Source organism: Mus pahari, chromosome 6, assembly GCF_900095145.1.
Source record: "Mus pahari chromosome 6, PAHARI_EIJ_v1.1, whole genome shotgun sequence".
Taxonomy (NCBI): Eukaryota; Metazoa; Chordata; class Mammalia; order Rodentia; family Muridae; genus Mus; species Mus pahari.
In genome coordinates this window covers 88,932,539-88,954,912 of record NC_034595.1, presented here as the reverse complement: position 1 = coordinate 88,954,912, position 22,374 = coordinate 88,932,539, and the positions used below count along the sequence as shown (strand labels likewise).

The following is a 22,374-nucleotide window of genomic DNA, read 5'->3' as shown; positions in this document are numbered from 1 at the left end:
TTTCGAGACAGGGTTTCTCTGTGTAGCCCTGGCTGTCCTGGAACTCACTCTGTAGACCAGGCTGGCCTCGAACTCAGAAATCCGCCTGCCTCTGATCAGCTGGCTCTCTTGTGTTCTGACAAGTATGCAAGCCTGAAACAAGTACACTAAGAAGACACAAGAGCCTGGGACAGCAGCTCAGTGGCCACCCTCTACACAACCCCTCTAGAAGCCAGGCGAGGTGGCCCACCCAGGAATCCCAGCACTAAAGGTGAAAGCAGAAGCTGACTCCGCCCAAACCCAAACCCTTCTGGAGCTGGCAGGAAGTTAGCCCAAGCTGAGGTCGAACACCACAGGGCGGAGGGTTGAAAAGATCATGTGACAAGACACACACATGTATTTTATTTTTACTTCTCTCCTTTTTTAAATTTTTTTACATTTTCTGCCAAAGCCAAGCACACCGACACCGCCTTTCATCCCAGCACTTGGGAGGCAGAGGCAGCTGCTCTCCGTAAGTTCAAGGCCAGCCTGGTCTACATAGTAAGCTCCTAATGTTCCCTGAGTATGATGAGCCAGTTTTAAACCTGACCGCAGATATAGGTCCTGTGACTTCCATGACACTCCAATCCTCATCCCCAATATCAAACCCTCAAACCCAAGTTAGCCACTTCAGTTGTATAAACCGGGTCAGCACTACTCCATCCCAAAGGAAATCACAATTTCCAATTTAATCATGTATCAGTACAAAAGAATTTCAGGACACCCCTGAATGCTGAAAATGAGTTAAAACGCCATGCACATTATTCAAACTAAGAACTAGTCTAGGTGCTGGCAAGTCCATGGTGAACAGGACAGGCGACACACCTGCCTCTGAAGCGTTTACATTCCAGCAATAAACACTATCGGCCAGAGAGTCAGGAAGCACACAGGGCTCAAAATACACAAAGAAGCTACTAGTTAATAAAGGTCACAAAAACCTGACAAGTTTCAAATGCACTTAAAATAGACTGAACTGTCTCCAATTTCAGCTGAGGCTACAGGAGAGCGAAACGCTTCTCCTGGCTGGCAGCAAGCCAAAGAACGGGAAGTCATCTGAGAATCAGAAGTCGCATGGGATCCTGCGGTATTTCATCCACACAATCTCAGCTATGCACTGCTCAAGTAGTCTGCCGGGCTAACAATCAGGAAATCCTTTTATACTGTTTTAGCTCAAAATCCCATCCCCATGAGAAACCAGGTCTCATCACAAGAATTACTCCAGGACCCACTCTCCCTCCTACCTCAGGGCCAAGTTATCATTGCCTGTTGTCACTGATCATGGCAACTTTATTTCATGCTCTCAAACCATGCCACAACCAACTTCATAGAGTCTAGAGCATGACGTCACAGAGAAATTTCAGGCTCTGGCTAAATCTAGTAGGAAGCCCTAACTGAGCAAGCTATCTTCCTTTGGTTCCAAGTTAGTTTTCTTGAAAGATCAATAAGCTGGCAAAGAAAAACACTACTATCCATCCACCAGACACACAGAGATGCCATAAACTGGTGCAATTAAGCCCCATGCTATACCTGAAATTGCAAAACACACCTCAAAGCACATCTTCAAAACCCCAAACACTTGGGGTTCAAGGTCACTGACCCCTTCACTGGAAAAAACGGAAAATAGATGTTCCATAGTATCTAATGTGACTGTTGCAATATAACATTTCTATTAAAATGGAAAAGCCCAGATAGACCCAGAATACCCAGGAGAATCTGAAGTTCAAGGTCAACCAAGGCCAGACTACACAAGACCTTGACTCAAAACTAAATGAATTAGAAAGAACAAACATAAGCCTGGCAGTGGTGGCGCACGCCTTTAATCCCAGCACTTGGGAGGCAGAGGCAGAGGCAGAGGCAGGTGGATTTCTGCATTCGAGGCCAGCCTGGTCTACAGAGTGAGTTCCAGGACAGCCAGGGCTACACAGAGAAAACCTGTCTTGAAAAACCAAAAAAGAGCAAACACAATCCCTGCCTAATTCACACCCCACACTTCCGAATACTATCAAGCTCAATCTTGTCTTTTAAGGTGAACAGAAATTATTTCAAAGTCAAAGTCTATTATCAAAAGAAAAAGTCAGTGGCCTTTTGTAAAGATTTATTTTAAATCTATTTCTTTTACTATTTTATATGTACTGAGCACCATGGATCTGAGGCCTGTGGAGGTCAGGCGAGAGCATGGATTCCCTGGAACTGAAGTTACAGACAGCTGTGAGCCTCCACAAGTGCTAGGACTACATCCTGGCTCCACACAAGAACAACCAGGGTTCTTAGCCACTGAGCCATAGCCGCAGTCCCAAAAGGACAATGGCCTTATGGGGTTAAATTGGGTTAAAATGCTCATACTATCATGCACAAGACACTTTGAATCTGTAACGATCACATTTTCTATGGTGCTTCCTCTAGTTCCCCGCAACTTGGGGAGAGGCAGACATAAAAGCAAAAACCAGCTGGCGAGACAGCTGTAGAACATGGATTACTCTTTATTGCAGGTATCTGATCACTCTGTGAACCCAGAGATTGTGTTGTTTACAGGAGGGGAAAAAAACCTTTCTAGCTATGATGTGGCTCAGCCCTTAGCACCCAACTTTAATCCCTCTAGCTAGAATACAGACAGGCCCTTAGTACAAACTTTTAATCTCAAACAAGGAAGGTAAAGTTACTTTGTACAAAGAAGCAACCATGCTTAAAAGAAATGTCAAATTGACTGGCACACAAAGTGATGAATCAGAGAAAGATTTAACAGAATAGATCTGCCCAACCCTCAGGAGGGAGAGGAAAGGGAAGTTACTAAGAGAGCAGTGCAGAGAGGGGAGAGAGGCTGTTTTACCAGGACAGGCATACAGAGAAAGGCTGGAGAGAGGGCAAGCTGGACACAAGAGAAGACAAGATGAGCCAGGGAATGAGAAGGAGCCAGAAGATCAGAACAGATTGCTAGAGTTAGCTTGAGGTCAAACTACCTCAGGAAAGAAAGAAGCAAGATTGAGTCAGCATGGAGAGGAGTTTTGAGCTAGAACAGCTGAGCTGAACCAGTCAGCCAGTGCTCATAAAGCACTAGAAAGGGTGAGCTTATCAATAAGTTTCAGAGGCTGGAAACATTCTAGGCCTAAATGAGATTGTACAGAGGCTAGAAGCTTCCAGGTCTAGGCCTAGGTTGGCAGATGAGGGCTGTAAGCCTCAGAGAAAAAGTAGCTTGACAACTCATGGCTCTAAGTTGCTCAGACGTTAACTCCCCCCAGATTCATCATAAACTTCAATACTGAAAAGCAACCTGCGGCCGCTTAAACTCCCAGGTGCAACAACAGATGCACTCTACCTCGGCACCCGGGAGGGCTCTCTCTCCCTCTTCATACCCGTTTTGCTATCTCCCTTTCTCCCTAATACAAGGTTCTGCCTTCAAACATTTGTTTGATTTGGCTTGGTTTGAGACACGGTCTCATGGTGTAGCCTGACTGGTCTCCAACTCCAGATCTGCCTGCTTCGGCCTCCAAGCTCTCAAGACTTGACGGTTTCTTGAGGGAGTGGCTTAGGAGAGCAGAGCTGCTGGCCAGCACAACAGCCTCAGAATGCCAGCTGCTAGTTAGAATGGTACTCTGCTGGACGCCTTGCTGACTCGGGGACAAGCAGAAACCTGAGTTAAATCCACCAGAGACCTCCATGCTGTTAGGCTCAGTGAGGGGAAGATAGCCTACTTGTCTAGCAGTATGTTGTTGTGAACTACTTTAAACCCTAGACACCATGGGTGTGTTCTACAGTACTTGGTATGGCTTCTCTCAAATGCAGCCGAGTTCTGACGTCCTCCCAATCCCACACACAGGCGGCTCATCCAGCCAAGTAAGAAGGCCACCACGGGCCACTAGTCTGCCACACACCACCTGTCACGGGCACGGGAGACCCTGGAAATGTAACTAACTTCCCTGCATATCAGTACCCTTGTCTGTGAAACAGACAACACCTACTTTATTAGAGGCCTTGGAAAACTTAAATAGAATCCTGCATGTATGACATCTACAGCAGCAGGTACTGAAAATGAATATTATCCAGATCTAGTTATTGGAGAGGAAAAAAAGACAGTGAAGATTACACACACACACTTCACCAGTTAAGACCAGCTTAATGTCCATGGAAGAGAAGATTTAAAAAAGAAAAAAAAAAAAAAAAAAAAAAAAAGGAGGGGGGAACCAACACAAGTATTGCAAAGATAGAAAAACACTCATGACAAAGGAGCCAGAGACACAAGTCCTCTTCTGGTTGACACAGGTCTCCAATTCTGCTCCTAAAAAGAACCTACCCTGTCTCACTAGCTTTAACTGGTTGCCCCTAAACAGTAAGATGATTCCCCAAAAGTGTGTCAGTAGCCCTGAATCACACGCTGTTAGGAATACTGTATTCCTAACATATGGAAAAAACTTTCTGCTCAAGTGGGCACATAACTCTAGTTCACTCATCCAGAATTTTCTGTAAGGTGGGCAGGCAGTCTCAATATAAAGATATGGGATTTTAATGGGGAACCCAGGAACCCCCTGAAAAACTTCAGCATGACAGTTTTTTATGAAAACGTCAGTTATTTTGTCAGCCAGAAAAAGGATGACCACTGTCAATATTCTCAACGGTGTCACCTCAACCTCAACGGGAAGCTCAGCCGAGCACACCTCAAGACAAATAATCCCAAGCTGCAATTTCACCAAGCACAAGTTTCCAGCGGGTTTGTTACGGAAACTCTCAGCATACTCTCCTTGCCTTTACAACTGTTCATGTTAGCTTTCTGTCTCCTTCCAGGCCAGCCATCCCATCTCCCCCTGGGCTGGGGCCAGCCATTGATTATTTGCAGTCAGTGTGGCCATTTCTCCTTCAGGTGGCCTCGGGGGGGGGTCCGGCAGTGCAAATCTGATGCCTGCTTCCAGCTTCAAGTTTACATGCAATTCCCATGTTTTCAACACACCCTGCATTTCAACGAACACTTGAACACTCAGTACGAATGAAGGACACCTGGCCATGCCACGCCTTCCAACACATTTTCTAATACACTGCTTAAGCTAACTAATTTGCAGCAACCGTACGCACACTCTGTAAGGCAGTGGAGTTAAGCCATGGGAAGAGCCAATGCCAGCTGAGCTCTAGCTCCAAGTGCTTCACCGGCACTGACTTACTGCACGAAGGTGTCTGCAGAAAACCCAAATTCCCTCGTGCCCTCCAGTTTGAAAAGCAGAGTTGCTCTACTGTGTTTCTGACCTCTACCAGTCCCAGGTGACAACATTTTCCCGCTGCTGTGTTCTGAGACGGCTGTAGCCCACACTTCCTTTACTATCTCGATAGATGCTTATTTAGCTATGTGATCTTGCCGAAATAAAGCAGGAATTGTAGAATACATCAAGTATAAAATGTCAGCCGCCATGACATGGGGCAAAATAGAACCTCAAGGCAGCACAGTTGGCCCAACGTTGCCATGAAGGATTTAGAGTCATCTCTTCTGCAGAGAGCACCTTATTCCTGTTTACCAACAGCATCTTCCTTCTATTTTAAAGAAAAGATAAAATCTAACTGGAGGTCCAACCACTACTTCCAAGTTGTAACCAGCATCAAGTTTTTCCAGTCCTCCAGCTGTGAGCTCCAAGGAGCAAAAGCACACTTGGGACACTAGGCAGCCCACTCTGTATCCAATGAAGCCACCAACTTCACTTCACCAAGCGCTGTCACATACAACACTGTGATCCCTTACGCTGGTCTGTCTGTCCAGAACACATAGTGTGCACTTCCTTCTGGGTTAACTCCCTAACAGCTTAAAGAGGCAGGTAAGGAATAACTCTCTCGGTCCGGAGACAGAAACCTACCAACACAGACCATCAAGAAAAACAACCCTAAAATTAGAACGGAATTCGAAAGAAGTATGAAGTGAAGCTAGGTAGACTGAAGCGACCCAATTCTACCCCGAAGCAGGCTGAACAGCCAACCAGCTCCTTCACAGGCCAATAGCTGCGCATGTGGGTCAGAAGCAACTGGGTTTTCCGTGAACACGCAACATTCTCAGCCGCGAGCGAGGAACTGAACAGAACTGGGCAGGGTCAGAACATTATGAAATCACTACACACATAGCACTGGAGCACTAAGATGTGGACTAACAATACGTAAAGAACACAGAAAGGACGCTTGACAGAAAACAAACAATGACCTGAGGTGACCCAAGAAGGGGAAGTGTTTTTCCCTTCTCAAAGTAATTGATACAGACAAGAATCAAACTACACAGAAATGACTAGCTCCAACACCACTTACAAGTCAAACACAGAACCACATAGCACTGGGAATATCCAAAAATCATTTGACAATTTTTCACAAGTCCAAGGATTGGGGGAGGGGGTATGATGAAATGTTATTCTCAGATAGGTAATACCTCTGCTTGCCAAGTGATGGTAACGCACGCCTTTAATCCCAGTGTTCGGGAGGCAGAAGCAGGCGGATCTCTGAGTTCAAGGGCAGCCTGGTCTACAGAGCAAGTTCTAGGACTACACAGAGGAACCCAATGGGGATCTGGGAAAGAATCACTTGCTGAAGCTCCACAGGGGCTGTGAATTCGACGTTTTATTCTGACTTAAATATCGGGTACCAAGATTTTTTCAATCAAAGCTGCCCCAACTTCCTATACCATGAAATTAAGACACATTCAAAACTAAGACCCTTCCTTGGGGGCCCTGGTACCCTCCTGACACCATCCTATGGAGGAGCAAACTTACAAAAGCCCTTAAAAAAGATGTACAGCGTTAACATCAGTCTTGGAAGAAGTGAGACTTCTGGGGGTACTGGGTAATGAGCTAACTTCCTCTTCCTTTAGAAAGGTCAAAGACAGGGAAGCGCCCAGTGTAACATTTCCTCCTTAGCCGGCTCCACCACAAGCCACAACACAACTCTAATTGCTTAAAAAATAGAATAAGATAAAATAAAATAAAACAAAACAAAACACCAGCCAGCGGGGAGTGCTTTTTGTACACTTGCAGTAAAGACTGAAGACCCAACTTACCTCAGGAATGAGCTGATTCGTTTCGAACAGGAAATTTAGCAATAAACTTTACTATGAATCCTAAATAATAATTAGAGAGGCCACCGAGCCCCGCAGAAGGCAGGGCCTCCCAACAATCAGAAAAGCCTTGCCCGCAGGGCTGGTCCCAGGCACCAGCAAATTCTGCCCAATAAAGGGGAGGGAGCAGCCAAGGGCAGGGTTCCCCCAGATCCACAAGAGCTGCAGAGGCACGGCCCGGTGGAGCTGGTGTTCACCGTACCGCAGAGGGTCCCGGGGTCCCCAGCAATGCTGTCACTGGTGCACCCCAAAAGCTCGGGTCAAGCCGGGAGCAGAGCGGCTGCCCGTCCCTTTCCTTGCCGGGCTATGACCGCAGGCAAGGAGGTTCCCACCGAGGGTCGCTCCGGACCGCCGGAAGGTGAAAAGGATACTGTTGGGGCGCCGGGGTCTGGAGGGCCCTGATGTTCGGGTGAGGAGGGGCCGCCGCTGCCGCTGCTGCCGCCGCCGCCGCTGCCGCTGCCGCCGCCGCCGCCGGATGAGGAGGCGGTACCGCCGCCGCCGCCGCCGCCGCTCCGGTGCCGGGTCCGGTTCCTGCTGCAGCCGCTGAGCCTGATTTCAGAGCCGGTTTCTGCGGTAAACTCATGGCAAAGCGAAGCCACCAACCCCCCCAGAGCGGGACCGGGCGCGCCGGGGTGCAGGGGCCGGGGGCAGCGGAGGGGTGGGATGGGGGCAGACCCGGGGAGGCGGCGGGAGCGGGGGGCCGGGGGGAGGCTGGGAGGAGGAGGAGGAGGGGGCCGGGACCGGTCACACACGCCCTCCGCCGCCGCCGCCGCCGCCTCCGCCGCCGCCGCCGCGGGCAGCAGCAGCCGCCCCGCGGGCCAGCACCACCGGCTGCCGGTCTCCGTGACAACGCGACCCCGGGGAGGGGGGGGCCGGACCCGGCGGGGGCAGGAGGCGGAGAGACCGGACCTTTCACGGCAATATCCTCATGGGCCGGCGGCGGGGGGTCTCTGTCCCCCTCCCCGGGGGAAGCGGCGCCCTTCTCGGTAGCGGGGCTCGGGCGATGCGGACGGATTTTCTTCACTCAACGAGCAGAGCATCCAACATGGCGCTGCGGCCGCCTCCAGCAGTCCGGCAGGACGGCCGCTCGGAGCTTTTCGGCCCTTTTCGGAAGGACTCGGCCGACGGAGGGTGGAAAGCTCCCTCGGCTATTTCCGGAGACTGCGAGCGACCGGGCTTCTTCGGGAGCGCTCGGCAGCGCCTTCGGCCGCTGTTCGGGAACGCCGCAGGAGCTGACACTCTTTCTCGGGTAAGATCGGTGATCCCGGACGGCTGAGGAATCTCGCCGCAGGAGCGGACACTCTCTCTCGGGAAAGATCGGTGATCCCGGACGGCTGAGGATCTCCGCGGCGCGGTGCGGGGCTGAGGAAGAGACCGAAGGGGCACGTCTGTAGGGAGAGGCGAGCCCGGCCTCGGAGAACAATAGTAACGGCACCCGAGGCCGCGGTCCGCCGAGACCTGCCAAGCAAGCGTCGAGAGGTGACGGAGCGGAAAAACCGAGGCGCTACGGAGGGAACCGCTAAGCCAGAGCACAAACCGACAGATAGGAACCCGCCCGCCGCAAGGACTTTTAACATAACAGATGCCACTCGCCGGCCCTTGACGTCGCAAGCCATGGGCATTATGTCGACACGTCGTCCTCAGATGCCCAAAGTGCGAAATGGAACGAGGAGCCCCATTTTGCAGAGGAGGCCCTGAGAAGAAAAGTGACTGCCCCAAGGTCGCCTGGCTGGGAAGGGATGGAGCGGATTCAGAAACGGGATTCCACCTTCTCTAGGATGAACCTTACCTTCTGGGGTGCTAGGAAACTGAGCCTCAGCTCTGTAGCGTGGATGTCTTCCCACAGCCTTCCCCAAGACTGGAGGGGCCTTTGGCTACAACCTGTAGTCGGCTGCCCATCTTCCTTTGCTTGGGTAACACCTGTTGATAAGGTCTCCTCCTCCCACTTCCATTCACACTTTGCACACCACACCTGTGACCCTCAATAGGGGCATTGTCCCCAGAACACAGTAACATTGACAGAAAAGGAGTCACACGTAGGGAACTGTGCAGATATAGAGCATTAGCTCATATAATCCAAGAAATAGGTAAATATCTATTCTTACAAATGAAGTCTCTGGGGTCCAAAGAAGTTTAACTATGCCTTTAATCCCAGCACTCGGGAGGCAGAGACAGGCGGATTTCTGAGTTCAAGGCCAGCCTGGTCTACAAAGTGAGACAGGACACTATTTTTGCCAGGGCTATACAGAGAAACCCTGTCTTGAAAACGTGAAGAAGAAGAAGAAGAAGAAGAAGAAGAAGAAGAAGAAGAAGAAGAAGAAGAAGAAGTTGTTTAACTATAATCTACACTATTAAAAAAAATTTTTTTGAGGCAGCTCAAAGCTGACAGGAGACTGCCAAGGTCACATGACCAACGTGGACAGAAGTAAAATTAGTGTCCTGTGTTCTATGTGCTTGAGTTGCAAATATTAGGACCCAAGTGCAGTCCCCAGAATTCACTCAGGAAAAGTCTGGTGTGTGAGAGGTGTGTACAGTCCCAGCATTGAGGTGGAGACCAACCCTGAGGCTCACTGGTCACAATCCATTCCACCTGATGAGTTCCAGGCCAGGACAGACTAAAAGGTGACAGCACCAAAGGAATGACACCTGAGGTTGTCCCGTGGCCACCACACACATGAACAAACAAATAAGATTAGTGTCCTGACTCCTGCTACGTTGGTGGGTTTCGGAGTTTGGGTGGTTGTTGGTATTTCTTGCTTTGTTGGCTTGCTTGCTTCTTTTTTGAGAGAGTCTTAAGTAGCTCAGGCTAGCCTCAACTCTCTATGTGCCTGAGGATGACCTTGAACTCCTGATTGTCTTGCCTGTACCCTCCCCCTCCAAGTACTGGAATTATGGGTACTCACCCCACTCAAACCCCAGGCCTTTTTTTTTTTTTTTTTTTTTTTGATTTTTTTTGAGACAGGGTTTCTCTATGTAGCCCTGGCTGTCCTGGAACTCACTCCGTAGACCAGGCTGGCCTCCAACTCAGAAATCTGCCTGCCTCTGCCTCCCAAGTGCTGGGATTAAAGGCATGCGCCACCACTGCTGCCGGGCATTTTTTTTTAAAGATTTATTTATTTATTATATGTAAGTACACTGTAGCTGTCTTCAGACACACACATCACAAGAGGGCATCAGATCTCATTATGGATGGTTCTGAGCCATCATGTGTTGCTGGGATTTGAACTCATGACCTTCAGAAGAGCAGTCGGCACTCTTAACCACTGAGCCATCTCTCCAGCCCGGCTTTTTTTTTTTTTTTTTTAAGCTTTATATGTAGTGGGTGACAACCCCTGGGAGCCCCAGATGCTCTCTGTAGGCTAAAAGCTAGGTACCATGCTCCCCTATTGCCTCTAGCTGTCTGAGCCTCCCTGCATTAGAAGGAAAGCTGCCTCCCATCTCTGGACAAGGACACAGCAGCTACTTCCTACTCTGGCATCCTCTACCATATGAATTTGTTATACCAGGTCACTTAAGTGTGGATTTTCCACTCCTCTTCGGGCTTGACTAACTCCAGGAAAGATTCCCAAGTGGTCCTTTCGGCCCCTGGAGTCTCATTTCAGATTCTGAGAACCTGAGTCTCATCTCAGGCACCTTTATTCCAATCAAAATCCATTCCCAGCAGAAAGATTGGACTTCCCCGTTTACTCTCCGCTGATAACAGATTGATAATTGCCTAATTGTTATTCTTTTCTGAGCTAGCTTCCTTTTTTTATCTTAATAATAGCTACAAGCATCATGCAATTAGTTTGTGCCCGGCCTTTGCTAAACATTTTGCTAGCGTTATCAATCTCAAACAGGACAGATCCTGGGCAAAATAGTGTTAAAGTCCAGATAAGATTCTGACCTCAGGCCATCAAGCAGGAGGAGCTGGGGGAGCAGAGTCATGGAGACCGCTCTCTCCCGTTCATCCAAAAGCATGACCCTAGGGCTAGGGCTGTAGAGCAACAGTAGAACAATTATCCTCTGTTCATTTCTCGAAAAGCTGACCCTGCAGTCATGGTTGAGTGCTTGCCTACACTTGTACATTTGAGTACAGGAATCCGACCCTTCTAGACACCCCCACATCCTGCAGAGCAGCAAACACTAAACACCTATGTGTCGACACCTTTCCTAGGTTAACTCATCCCCCTGACAGCACTGGAAAATGTGTGTTACCCCTCATTCCCCAACAAAGAAATTAAGACTCAAGGACATACAAAGGCTTCAAACCCAAGGACCTTTCAGACACCTTGCCCTCAGCATAGCAACCCGATCATCAAACATAGCAAGAAAATCTGATCTGGGGCTGAAGAGAAGGCTCATGGGTTATGAATACTGGCGGCTCTCCCAGAGGACCCCGGTTCAATTCCCAGTCCACAGGGCAGCTCACACCTTTGTAATTCCAGTTGCAAGGGATCTGATGCCCTCTCCTGGCCTCCTTGGGAACTAGACGCATACATGCACAGATAATAGGTAAAAAAAACACTGGTACACATAAAAAACATTTAAATATAAACTAAGCTCTCCATGATGCCATCAAAACAGCTTAACAGGTGAAACCCCCTGCTGTCAGGCCTGATGGTCTAGACTCCCCAGACTCCACTCGTGGAATGAAGGTAACATAAGCAGGCCAGAGTGTGTGATGAGAGCTTAGTTGCCAAGAGATTAAGGAGCCCCAGAGCCGGGCCACAGTGATGCATGCCTTTAATTCCAGCAGAGACTGGCAGATCTCTGTGAGTTTGAGATCACCCTGGTCCATATAGTGAGTTCCAAGACAGCCAGAGCTAAAACAGAGAAACCCTGTCTCAAAAAGGAAAAAAAAAAAAAAAAGAGGAGCCTGGTTTATGAAGGATCTTGGATTTACCCTTCAAATCTTGAAGGCATTTGGGGGTAGAGGGAGGAATTCACAGTATTCGATTCATGAAAGGCTCTTATTTTTATTAAATTGTGGGGAAGGAAGGGGTTTGTGTTCATGAATGCTGGTGCCCACAGAGACCAGAAGAAGATGCCAACTCCCCTGGTGGTGGACTTAACAGGCTTTTGTGAAGCCACCTGACCTTAGTGCTGGGAATTGAACTCAGGGCTTCTGCATAAGCTGTACACACTCCCAACCACGGAGCCTTCTCTCCAGGCCCTAGAGAACATCCTTAATCTCCTTGAGCCTAGGTTTTCCTCCTCTGTGAAACCCGCTCCACCTCCTGGGGTTTGGGGAATAACGGAACACTTACCCAGGGATTCCCTGGCACACAGTAAGTTTTTGGTACACTTTACCCATTATGATTCATTTCTGCGGAGACATTTCATTACCCTTTAAAAATCCCTCTGATGTGGCAAGCACTCAGATGGGCTATGAAATTCGAATGACTTAATTGTAAATTGCCAGAGGAGTTTATGTTACCCCACAGGAATCCCGACAACCCAAAGCCAGGCTCAGCCTCACCACAAAGAGAGCAGGACCAGAGTATCCGAGGACACGCACAGTGCATGCCCATGAGGAGTGTTGTCACTTTGGGTGGCTGTCTGCTATACCCAGAGCCCACAGCAACCTGTGGCAAAAACCTGAATTCCCTGAGCTGAAAGGACAGTGTAGTGGCACACCCAGGGCCTCATGCATCGAAGACAAGCTTCCACAGACCGACAACGCCATCTGATTCATTTCCCCCTCCCATCCATTTGTGGTTTTTGAAACAGAGTCTCTGTGAGCCCAGGCTGGCCAATTCCTTTCTTTAGCCCAGGCTGACCTCTAACTCAAGATCATTCTCCTGCCTCAGCCTGTGCTGGGATCACAGGCCACAGCCAATATACATGGTTCCTTCTTCTTGATGTATTTTGTTCTGTTGGTGTCTTCTGTTGTTAGTTTGTTTTTGAGGTGGTATTACTATGTAGCTGAGACAGCTACAAATTGACAGTTCTCAGGCTTCAGCTCCTAAATGCAATTACAAGAGAGTGTGTGTGTGTGTGTGTGTGTGTGTATGTGTGTGTGTGTACAAGTAAAAGCCACTATGTCCATGGAGGCCAGAGATCAACATCAGGTATCTTCTATTGCTCTCTACTTATTTTTTGAGACAGGGTCTTTCACTGAACTTGGAGCTTACCATTTCGGAAAGGCCAGCAGGCCAACAAGCCCCCAGCTCTGCCCATCTCCACCTGTCCCCCACCATTGTCGGGGACCATTCAAGGAGTGCAGAAAGATCCACAGTCAGGCTCTTATGCCCACACAGCTCTTTCCTTTCACCTACTGGCCCCCACAGTGCCTTTATTCCTCCTTGCTCCTCCCCGAGCTGCGTCTCACTAAGTAGCCCAGGCTGGCCTCAGACTGCAGAGAGCTGGGCTCACAGGCTCACCCATCATCCCTGGCTCTAGTCTGACTTTTTTATTTCCAAAGAGGACTAGCCTCTCTCTCTCTCTCTCTCTCTCTCTCTCTCTCTCTCTCTCTCTCTCTCTCTCTCTAGATTTGTTTGTTTAGTTTGTTTATTTATTTATTTTATGTATGTGTGTATACTGTCACTGTCTTCAGACATACCAGAAGAGGTCATTCGATCCCATTACAGATGGTTGTGAGCCACCATGTGGGTGCTGGGAATTGAACTCAGAACCTCTGGAAGAGCAGTCAGTGCTCTTAAACCACTGAGCCATCTCTTCAGCTCCAATCTGACTTTTTTGAGACAGGGTCTCACTATGTCACCCTGGCTGTCCTAGAACTCACCATGTAGACCAGGCTGGCCTTGAACTCTGAGATCCACCTGCCTCTCTCTCCCTTCTGAGTGCTAGAATTAAAGATGTGAACCACCACATCCAGCCCGAGTCTCATATTTATTTATTTATTTATTTATTTATCTATCCATTCATTTTGTTATTGTTATTTTTGGGACAGAGTTTCTCTGTGTGGCCCTGGCTGTCCTCAGATTTGATCTGCAAAACAGGCTGGCCTCCAACTCACAAGATCTGCCTGCTTCTGCCTCCCAAGTGGTGGGAGATATTTTTTAATTTTTAAAAACCATTTACTGGGGCTGGAAAAATGGCTCAGAATTTAAGAGCACTGACTGCTCAACTAGAGGACCCATGTCCAAGTCCCAGCACCCACATGGCAGCTCACAACCACCTGTAAATCTAGTTCCAGGGGATCTAGCACCTGCTTCTATCTTGTGTGGACACCAGACATGAAAGTGGTGTAGAGACATATGTACAGAGAAAACACCCACCCACACAAATAAAATAAAACAAAGCAAAACTAAACAAAACAAAGGAAAAATTAAAATTATTTATTCTATGTGAACACACATGTGCCTGAATGTAGGTGTGTGCACCAGATGCATTCGGGAACCTGTGGAGATCAGAAGGGAACATTAATTCCTCTAGAACTGCAGTTATAGATGGTTGTGAGCCACCGTGTAGGTGCTGAGGACTGAACCTGAATCCTCTATCCTCTGCAAGAGTGTCAAGTGCACATCTCTCAGCCCTCCCTTCCCCTCCCCCCACCGGGACGTCTCCCTCCCTCCCTCCCTCCCTCCCTCCCTCTCTCTCTCTCTCTCTCTCTCTCTCTCTCTCTCTCTCTCTCTCTCTCTCTCTTTCTTTCTTTCTTTCAAGACAGGGTTTCACTGTGCAGCCCTGGCTATCCTGGGACTTTCTTGGTTGTGCGTGTCACCACTGCCTGGCATAATTTCTTAATCAAAGCCTGTGGGGCATGGTTCGTGGAGTCTTGATGATATAATCTTTAAAAACAAAGTCCTTCTGAAAGTACATTGGTAAGCTAGAACTATATGGTCGTCTGTTTGTTTGTTTGTTTGACTGGAAGAGCTGGCTTTTTGGCATAAGACCCAGCCATGTTATTACCAAGAATGCCATCTCTATTAGCCACAGAGGTTATGTGGATATATCATGAAATTCATCTCTTTGATACATGCCAGCCCTCACCAAGAGCATGCTCAGTGTGAGCCTTGATGACCCAAGATCTAGATCCAAAAGTATAGAGATGGGAGCCCAAAGGGGGAAAAAAAAATTAGCACCGGGGAGCCAGAGGCAGGAGGATCAGGAGGTCAGGGTGGGCCTCAGGCGTTCATGGTGGTCCAGGCCAGCCATGTGACACCCTGTCTCATACAACAAAAGGAAACAAAGCTAGATGTAGGCACACACTCTTGTAATTCCAGCCCTTGGGAAGTGGGAGCAAGAAATTCAGGGGTTCAAGGTCCTCCTCAGCTATATAGTGAACTGAGGCTATAGCCCAGGCTAGAGACCCTGCACCCAAAGCCAGAGAACTGGGGGTGGGGGGTGATTCAGCAGAGAGAGCACTCGCTGCACAAGTGTGAGACTGGAGTTCGAATCCAGGTAGAAGCTGGGTGGATCTGGCTGCCTAGAGAAGCCAACCCTGTGAGGCAGCCTGCCTCAGTAGATCAGAGCATGACTGTACACACAAACACACACACACACACCACGGAGTAGGGGGACAAAGACATTGCAATTGAGATCTGATGCTCCTCCAAAGACAGAAGGGCTGCAAGTTTGAGACCAGAGTGAACAGGGAGGAGGGGGGAGAGATGCAAACTTGCCATCTAAAGTTGTCGTGGATAAGAGACAAAATGTCACAGACACCACTTGCCCCAAGACATCCTGCTACAGAGTCCATGGTTGAAGGTAACAGATGAGCCCATTTTCTTCTTCTAGTCTGGCTCATCACTCGGCATGTTCTGATGGCCGTGGCTGCACCAGAGGATAGGGCGACCTGTGGCCTTGCTGGCGCCTGGCTTCCCCCCTTGCACCACCTTCATCCCAGTGAAAGGCCTCTAGACTGTTGTGCCAGGATTTCTCTAAGTGACTGGCACATCCCAGCTGGAATCTGGAAACCATATTCTTGTCTCTGGGTGGTCCAGCCCTCCTTTGCCTCTTAAAGAGCCTGAGGCCATTTAAATATCCTGCCGAACTGGATGCCTTGTAGGAAGACCCTGGATTCAGAGCTGCCTGTGTCTAGTGACTGCAGGAGGAAACTGGATTTCCAGATGCCCACAGCTGGTGCCAGGCTCCAGGCTCCAGTGATCCGATCTTCGTGGGAGCTGGCCTGCCACTCTGGAACTTCCTGACACCTGGAAAGAGGCGGGGGAGGGGGAATTGCTGGGCTCTGTCTTTGCACATCAGCCGGAGAATTAGTTCTACAGATGAATGTCTTTTGGTTTCCCCAATTCAGTGACTTCCTTCCTCTCTCTCTTCTCTTTTCCCCTCCACCCTCACTGCAGGCTTCTCCTAAGAAAGCGCCCCGCGCTCAGTGTGGATGCCACCTAAGTAATACTGCAGAGTGCAAGTTCCTCAGCTGAACGCTGTGGCCCTGCCACGTCTGCCTCCTCATTTATTTTTTAAAGATTTATTTTATGTATATGAGTACACTGTCTCTTAGACATGCCAGAAGAATCAGACCCCATTACAGATGGTTGTGAGCCACCATGTGGTTGCTGAGAATTGAACTCAGGACCTCTGGAAGTGCTCTTAACCACTGAGTCATCTTTCTAGTCCCCTAGCTCCTCGTTCTTACGCTTCCCCACCCACACTCTGAACACCCCCTCCCCTACCCCCAAGGCTTTCCATCCATTCTCTTCTCCCTCCAGTACTCTCCTATTCCAGAAGTACTCACGAGCTCCTATCTAGCCTTCAACACCCAAGTCAGAGCCAGTACAGTGGCTCACACCTCAGCCCCATTACTGGAAGGGTAAGGAAGGTTTGCTAAGACTCTCGGACTAGTTTGGACCACATAGCAAGTCCCAGGACGGCCTGGACTACATAGCAAGAACTCATCCAAGAAAAAAAATTAAGAACCAAAACAAATTAATAACTTGGGTGTTGTCTTATGGGACAGATTTACCACAGACCCTCTTCTTTCTTAGCCAGGAGCAATTATTTCCACCCTTCTGCTTCTCCTGCTGGGCTAGGATGCTATTTTCTTATGATTCTATTACATTGTATTTATTTATTTATTTATTTATTTAGAGACAGGGTTTCTCTGTATAGCCCTGGCTGTCCTGGAACTTACTTTGTAGACCAGGCTGGCTTCGAACTCAGAAATCTACCTGCCTCTGCCTCCCGAGTGCTGGGATTAAAGGCGTGCGCCACCACGCCTGGCTTACATTGTATTTATTAATAAGGAGCTTATACAACTTGGTGTATGACACATAATAGATACTCAATAACTCATATATATATGTGTGTGTGTACATATACATATATGCCAGTCAGACCATAGATATGTGTGTATATATATGTATGTACATATATATACACATATGTGTATATATGTGTATATTTATGTAATGCACGTGTATATTTATATACATATATGTATGTGTGTGTATGTATGAATATATGTATGTATATATATATGTATATATGTATATATATATATATACACACATATATATATATATATATATCCAGGAAGTAGCACTATTAAAAGGTGTGGCCCTGTTGGAGTAGGTGTGTCACTGTGGGCGTGGGCTGTGAGACCCTCATCCTAGCTTCCTGGAAGCCAGTATTCTGCTAGCAGCCTTCAGCCTTCAGATGAAGATGTAGAACTCTCAGCTCCTCCTGCACCATACCTGCCTGGATGCTGTCATGTTCCCACCTTGATGATAATGGATTGAACCTCTGAATTTGTAAGCCATCCCCAATTAAATTTTGTGTAAACCCTAACTAAGACCATGTGTGTGTGTGTATGTGTGTACGTGTGTGTATATGTAAATGTATATATACACATACACACACTGTAGCTCAGACTGGCCTTAACCCCCTATGTAGGTGAGAATCAACGTAAACGTTTGCTTCTGCTTCTTCCTCCAGAGAGCAGGGATTACAAGCAGGGCTCTCTTCCTGCACATTGCCCACTGTGCTCAGTTTATGCAGTGCTGGGGGGCATTAAGCAAGGACTTTACGAACTAAACTACATCCCCATTCCAAGTTGCTTTTTGCTTTGTTGCAAGACAGACTCTCATATAGCTCATGCTGCCCTTAAACTTGCTGTGTAGCCACAGTTGACCTTGACTCCCCAATTCTCCTGCCTCCATCTCTCTCAGATGCTAGGATTCCAGGTCTACCACACACCTGGCTTCACAACGTCACCTTTGAACATAGAGACCTCTTTCATTTGATGCCACCATGTGGCCAGCTTCCCAGGCTTTCTTCCAAGGACAGGAGCTGTGACCTTCACTTTTGTCATCAAATGTCCAGAACCTAACTCACTGGGACATGGAGAAGGGCTCCAGATACCAGAGAGATGTATTGATTCAATCATTTTACGGAAGCCTACTTGGAGAAGTTTGGGGGACTTCCTCCACTTGAGGAAGTGGGAGTCCTCTTCCACAGTGCTATAGCTAGAGTCATTGTCCGTGGAGGAAACCAGGGCCCAGTTCTTGGCATCAAGGCCAGTAACTGTGGGATTAGGGCCCAGGGCTGACCTACTTCTGCAGCACAGGAAGTGAGTTTTGGAAACAGCACATCCTGGCACTGAGCCCAGGTCTGAGACCTTAGTTAAACTGTTTCTCTCCCTGGGCCTTGAATTCTCTCCTTTATCAGAAGAGGCCTGTGGCACTTCTAGCATTCCAGCAAAGCTATGAGAAGAAGGATCTATCAAGATTCAGAGACACATAGGACATTGTCAACAAACAAGGCTTCCTTACCTTGTGGGTGTGGTAGCGCACCCCTTTAGTCCCAGCACTTGGGAGGCAGAGGCAGGTAGATCTCTGGGAGTTCGAGGCCAGCCTGGTCTATATCATGAGTTCCAGGACAGTCAAAGCCATGCAGTGAAAAACCCTTTCTCCAAAGAAAAAAAAATCAGATTTTCTTCCCTCACATTTTATCCCAGACCTCTGACCCTGCTGAGGCCACTGTGGAGGAGGGACAAGCAGTCCCACATGGGACTGTGGTACTCCACCTCCCGGGCCGGAAGGACACTGTGGTGAAGAAGTACAGGTTCTGAAGTCAGGTGGCTTGGATTCAGATCTCAGCTCATAAGCTGGGTGACTGGCTTGTTCCTCTTCTTATCTCTAATAGAGTCATTAATCTCACCAGACTTGATAATGAGCTTGTCCACAGCGCCTGGTGGCAACTGACTCATGGGTAGGGCACGTGCTCAGTGTGCCCAAGGACCCCAGATTGCAAAATCTGTCCGAGACTAAGTGCTCACAAAAACAATTGAGCCAGCTTATCTTCCTGCGTAACCAGATCTCACACAGACTCAGGCTGGGTCCCTTGCTGGTCGCCCACCAAGGGGTACACCATCAGACTTGGGTTTCTCGGGGAATATTGGGGACTCCATTCCTTGCTGATTCTCTTCAGTCCAGGCCTAGAACTGAGGGGAAATATGACTGCAGTCAACAGACTAGAGGTATGTAGTGTACGGCATGGCTCCGGTGTGTACCCCCAGAGTTCATGTACTGCAAACCGAACCCCCAGAAATCGGATTGATGGCGTCTGAAGGGTGGTCCCCGCAAAGAAATGAGGAGTTGGTGAGCTCATAAGAAAACAGAAGTCAGTGATGGTGCTAGTGGTATAATGGTCCCAGCATGTAACTACGCTCATGTGCAAAGGGTTACACACGTGTGAGCATGTACCTGTGAGGGCAACCTTGCGTGTCAGTCCTTGGCTGACACCCACCTTGTTTCGTGAGACAGGGTTCTCTCTGGGACCCGGGGCTCACCCCTAGGTGAGGTTGGTGGGGCTGGTGATTACCAAGGGTCCACAGTGCCCTTCCTCGGCACTCGGGTTACAGGCATATACCATACATCTGGCTTTTTTTTTTTTTTTTTGATTTTTTTTTCTTTTTCGAGACAGGATTTCTTTGTATAGCCCTGGCTGTCCTGGAACTCACTCTGTAGACCAGGCTGGCCTTGAACACAGAAATCCGCCTGCCTCTGCCTCCCTAGTGCTGGGATTAAAGGCGTGTGCCACCACTGCCCAGCACATCTGGCTTTTTTTTACAGGAGAGCTAGGGCTCAAACATGCATTCAAAGTGAACACTTCACTAAGGAAACTGCTAATGGTTCTTTTTAAAAGAGGGAGGGAGGGAGGGAGGGAGGGAGGGAAAGAAGGAGGGAGGAAGGGAGGGTTGGGTGGCTCAGTGCTTAAGAGCATGTTCTGTGCAGTGGTGGCATATGCCTTTAATCCCGGACTTGGAAGGCAGAGGCAGATGGATTTCAAGGCCAGCCTGGTCTACAGAGTGAGTTCCAGGACAGCCAGGGCTACACAGAGAAACCCTGTCTCAAAAAAACAAACAAACAAAAAAAACCAAACCAACCAACCAAACAAACAAACAAAAAAAGCAAAGCCTACCCCGCTCTTAAGGGGATCGAGTGCCAGCATGGACATCAGGTGGCTCACAACCACCTCAAGCTCCAGAGATGCCAATCCCCTCTTCTGGCCTCCGGCAGACACTTGCCTACGTGTGCACTGACACACATAGACATGATTAAAAGGAAAGAAAAGTGGCAGTTTAATCCTGGCACTCGAGAGGCCAAGGCAGGCTGAGGCTAGCCTGGTCTCCATGAATTCCAGGACAACCAGGGCGACAGAGTGAGACCCTGAGTCAAAATAAGTAAATAAGGCCGAACGTGGTGGTGCATGTCTTTCATACCAGCACTCGGAAGGCAGAGGCAGGCGGATCTCTGTGAGGTTGAGGCCAGCCAGGTTTAGCGTGAGCTCCAGGACATCCAAAGCTACACAGAGAAATCCCATCTTTAGAACTGATAAATAGGGCTGGAGAGATGGCTCAGCAGTTAGGAGCACGGACTGTTCTTCCAGAAGTCCTGAGTTCAATTCCCAGAAACCACATGGTGGCTCACAACCATCTGTAATGGGATCTGTTGTGTCCAAAGACAGCTACAGTGTACTCATTTATATACATTAAATAAATAAATCTTTAAAAAATAAATAAACAATAAATAGCCCAAGGGTTGGAGAGATGGCTCAGTGGTTAAGAGCACTGACTGCTCTTCCAGAGGTCCTGAGTTCAATTCCAGGCAACCACATGGTGGCTCATGACCATCTGGAATGGGATCCAATGCCCTCTTCTGGTGTGTCTGAAGACAGTGACAGTGTACTCACATACATAAAATAAATAATTCCAAAAATAAATAGATAAATAGCCTAGTCTATGGTGTCCAGTTGCAACAACAATAGAGAGAGAACAAGGCGCAAAGCCAGAGCTGTGGACCTGGGTTCAAATCTCAGCTTTGTCCCTGCCTACCTATCCGGCCCCTCTTCTTCACATCCCAGGTCCCCCATTGAGAATAACAATATCCATCTCGCAGTACTGACCTGTGGATGACACGTTCACAGGCTTCACTCTGGGACCAGACCTACTGCCAGTGCTCAGGGGAATAGCAGTTTCCCTCCTTACCCTCTGGCTGGCACTCACCCCTTCCCTCAGCTGCCACTGCACGCCACATTCAAAGTGGCCAGTGTGGCTATTATTTCTGAGAATACAACCCTTGGCTGTCTTGTGCCTTCTCAGTCCCATCTTCCTCCATCCCGCAGCATTTCAAAGGAGGGAAAGCCCAAGTGTCGTGCCACCGGGCTGGCAAATGTCCCAGAGGATCTTGTCTGCCAGCCACTGAGCTCGACACTCAGCCCCATTCACTCAGGTCTGACAAGGTCAATGAGGAAAATACACAGCGCAGATCAAAGGGGCTATCAAAAGCTCTCGGGGTGGGGGGTGGGAGATGGAGGTACTCCCCCGGCAGGATTTCACACCACACAAAAGTGCATGCAGGGGGTGCTCCATAAAAGCTTCCCCACTCACATGCCCAGAGATACCAAAAGCTGGTTCCCATGACAACGCTGCTGCCAATGTTATATATAAATGTGTGTGTGTGTGTGTGTGTGTGTGTGTGTGTGTGTGTACATAGCCACCCGGAGATGCACAGAAATAAACTCTTGGCATAAGTTCCCCCTATTCCAAATGTGAAATAACCTGCGAGGATTGATGACTGGAGGGAAAGAGGAAGGTGGCCTTTGAATAAACATGCTTCCAACCAAACGCCTCCCCGGGACTGACACCTGCTTCGCTGTATGTCTGGCTTGTTCACTGCACCTGGAATAAAGTGATACAGCACTGTTGAAAGAATGAATAAATGATGCATAAAGAAGAAAAGAAAGTTCTGTGCAGTGGTGCATGCCTTTAATCCCAGCACTCTGGAAACAGAAGCAGGTGGATCTCTGAGTTCAAGGCCAACCTGGTCTACAGAGGGAGTTCCAGGACAGCCAGGGCTGCACAGAGAAACCCTGTCTCAAAAAAA

At 48.6% G+C, this 22,374-nt stretch overlaps 1 protein-coding gene across 20 annotated transcripts in view; it reads right to left on the bottom strand.

Moving 5' to 3' along the window:
- Eif4g3 (eukaryotic translation initiation factor 4 gamma 3) overlaps positions 1-8,165 on the bottom strand; it is a 212,377-nt gene extending 204,212 nt beyond the window's left edge. For 14 of the 20 annotated variants that reach the window (XM_029540013.1, XM_029540020.1, XM_029540014.1 and 11 more), the window contains exon 1: positions 7,456-7,727. In XM_029540013.1, the coding sequence (XP_029395873.1) occupies positions 7,456-7,667 (212 nt within the window). In that variant the 5' untranslated portion in view covers positions 7,668-7,727. Of the gene's footprint in view, positions 1-7,455; positions 7,728-7,993 lie in introns of those variants that run through there. The other 6 variants (XM_029540031.1, XM_021199480.2, XM_021199479.2 and 3 more) reach the window with 4 other exon arrangements.
- Positions 8,166-22,374: the final 14,209 nt, after the last annotated feature.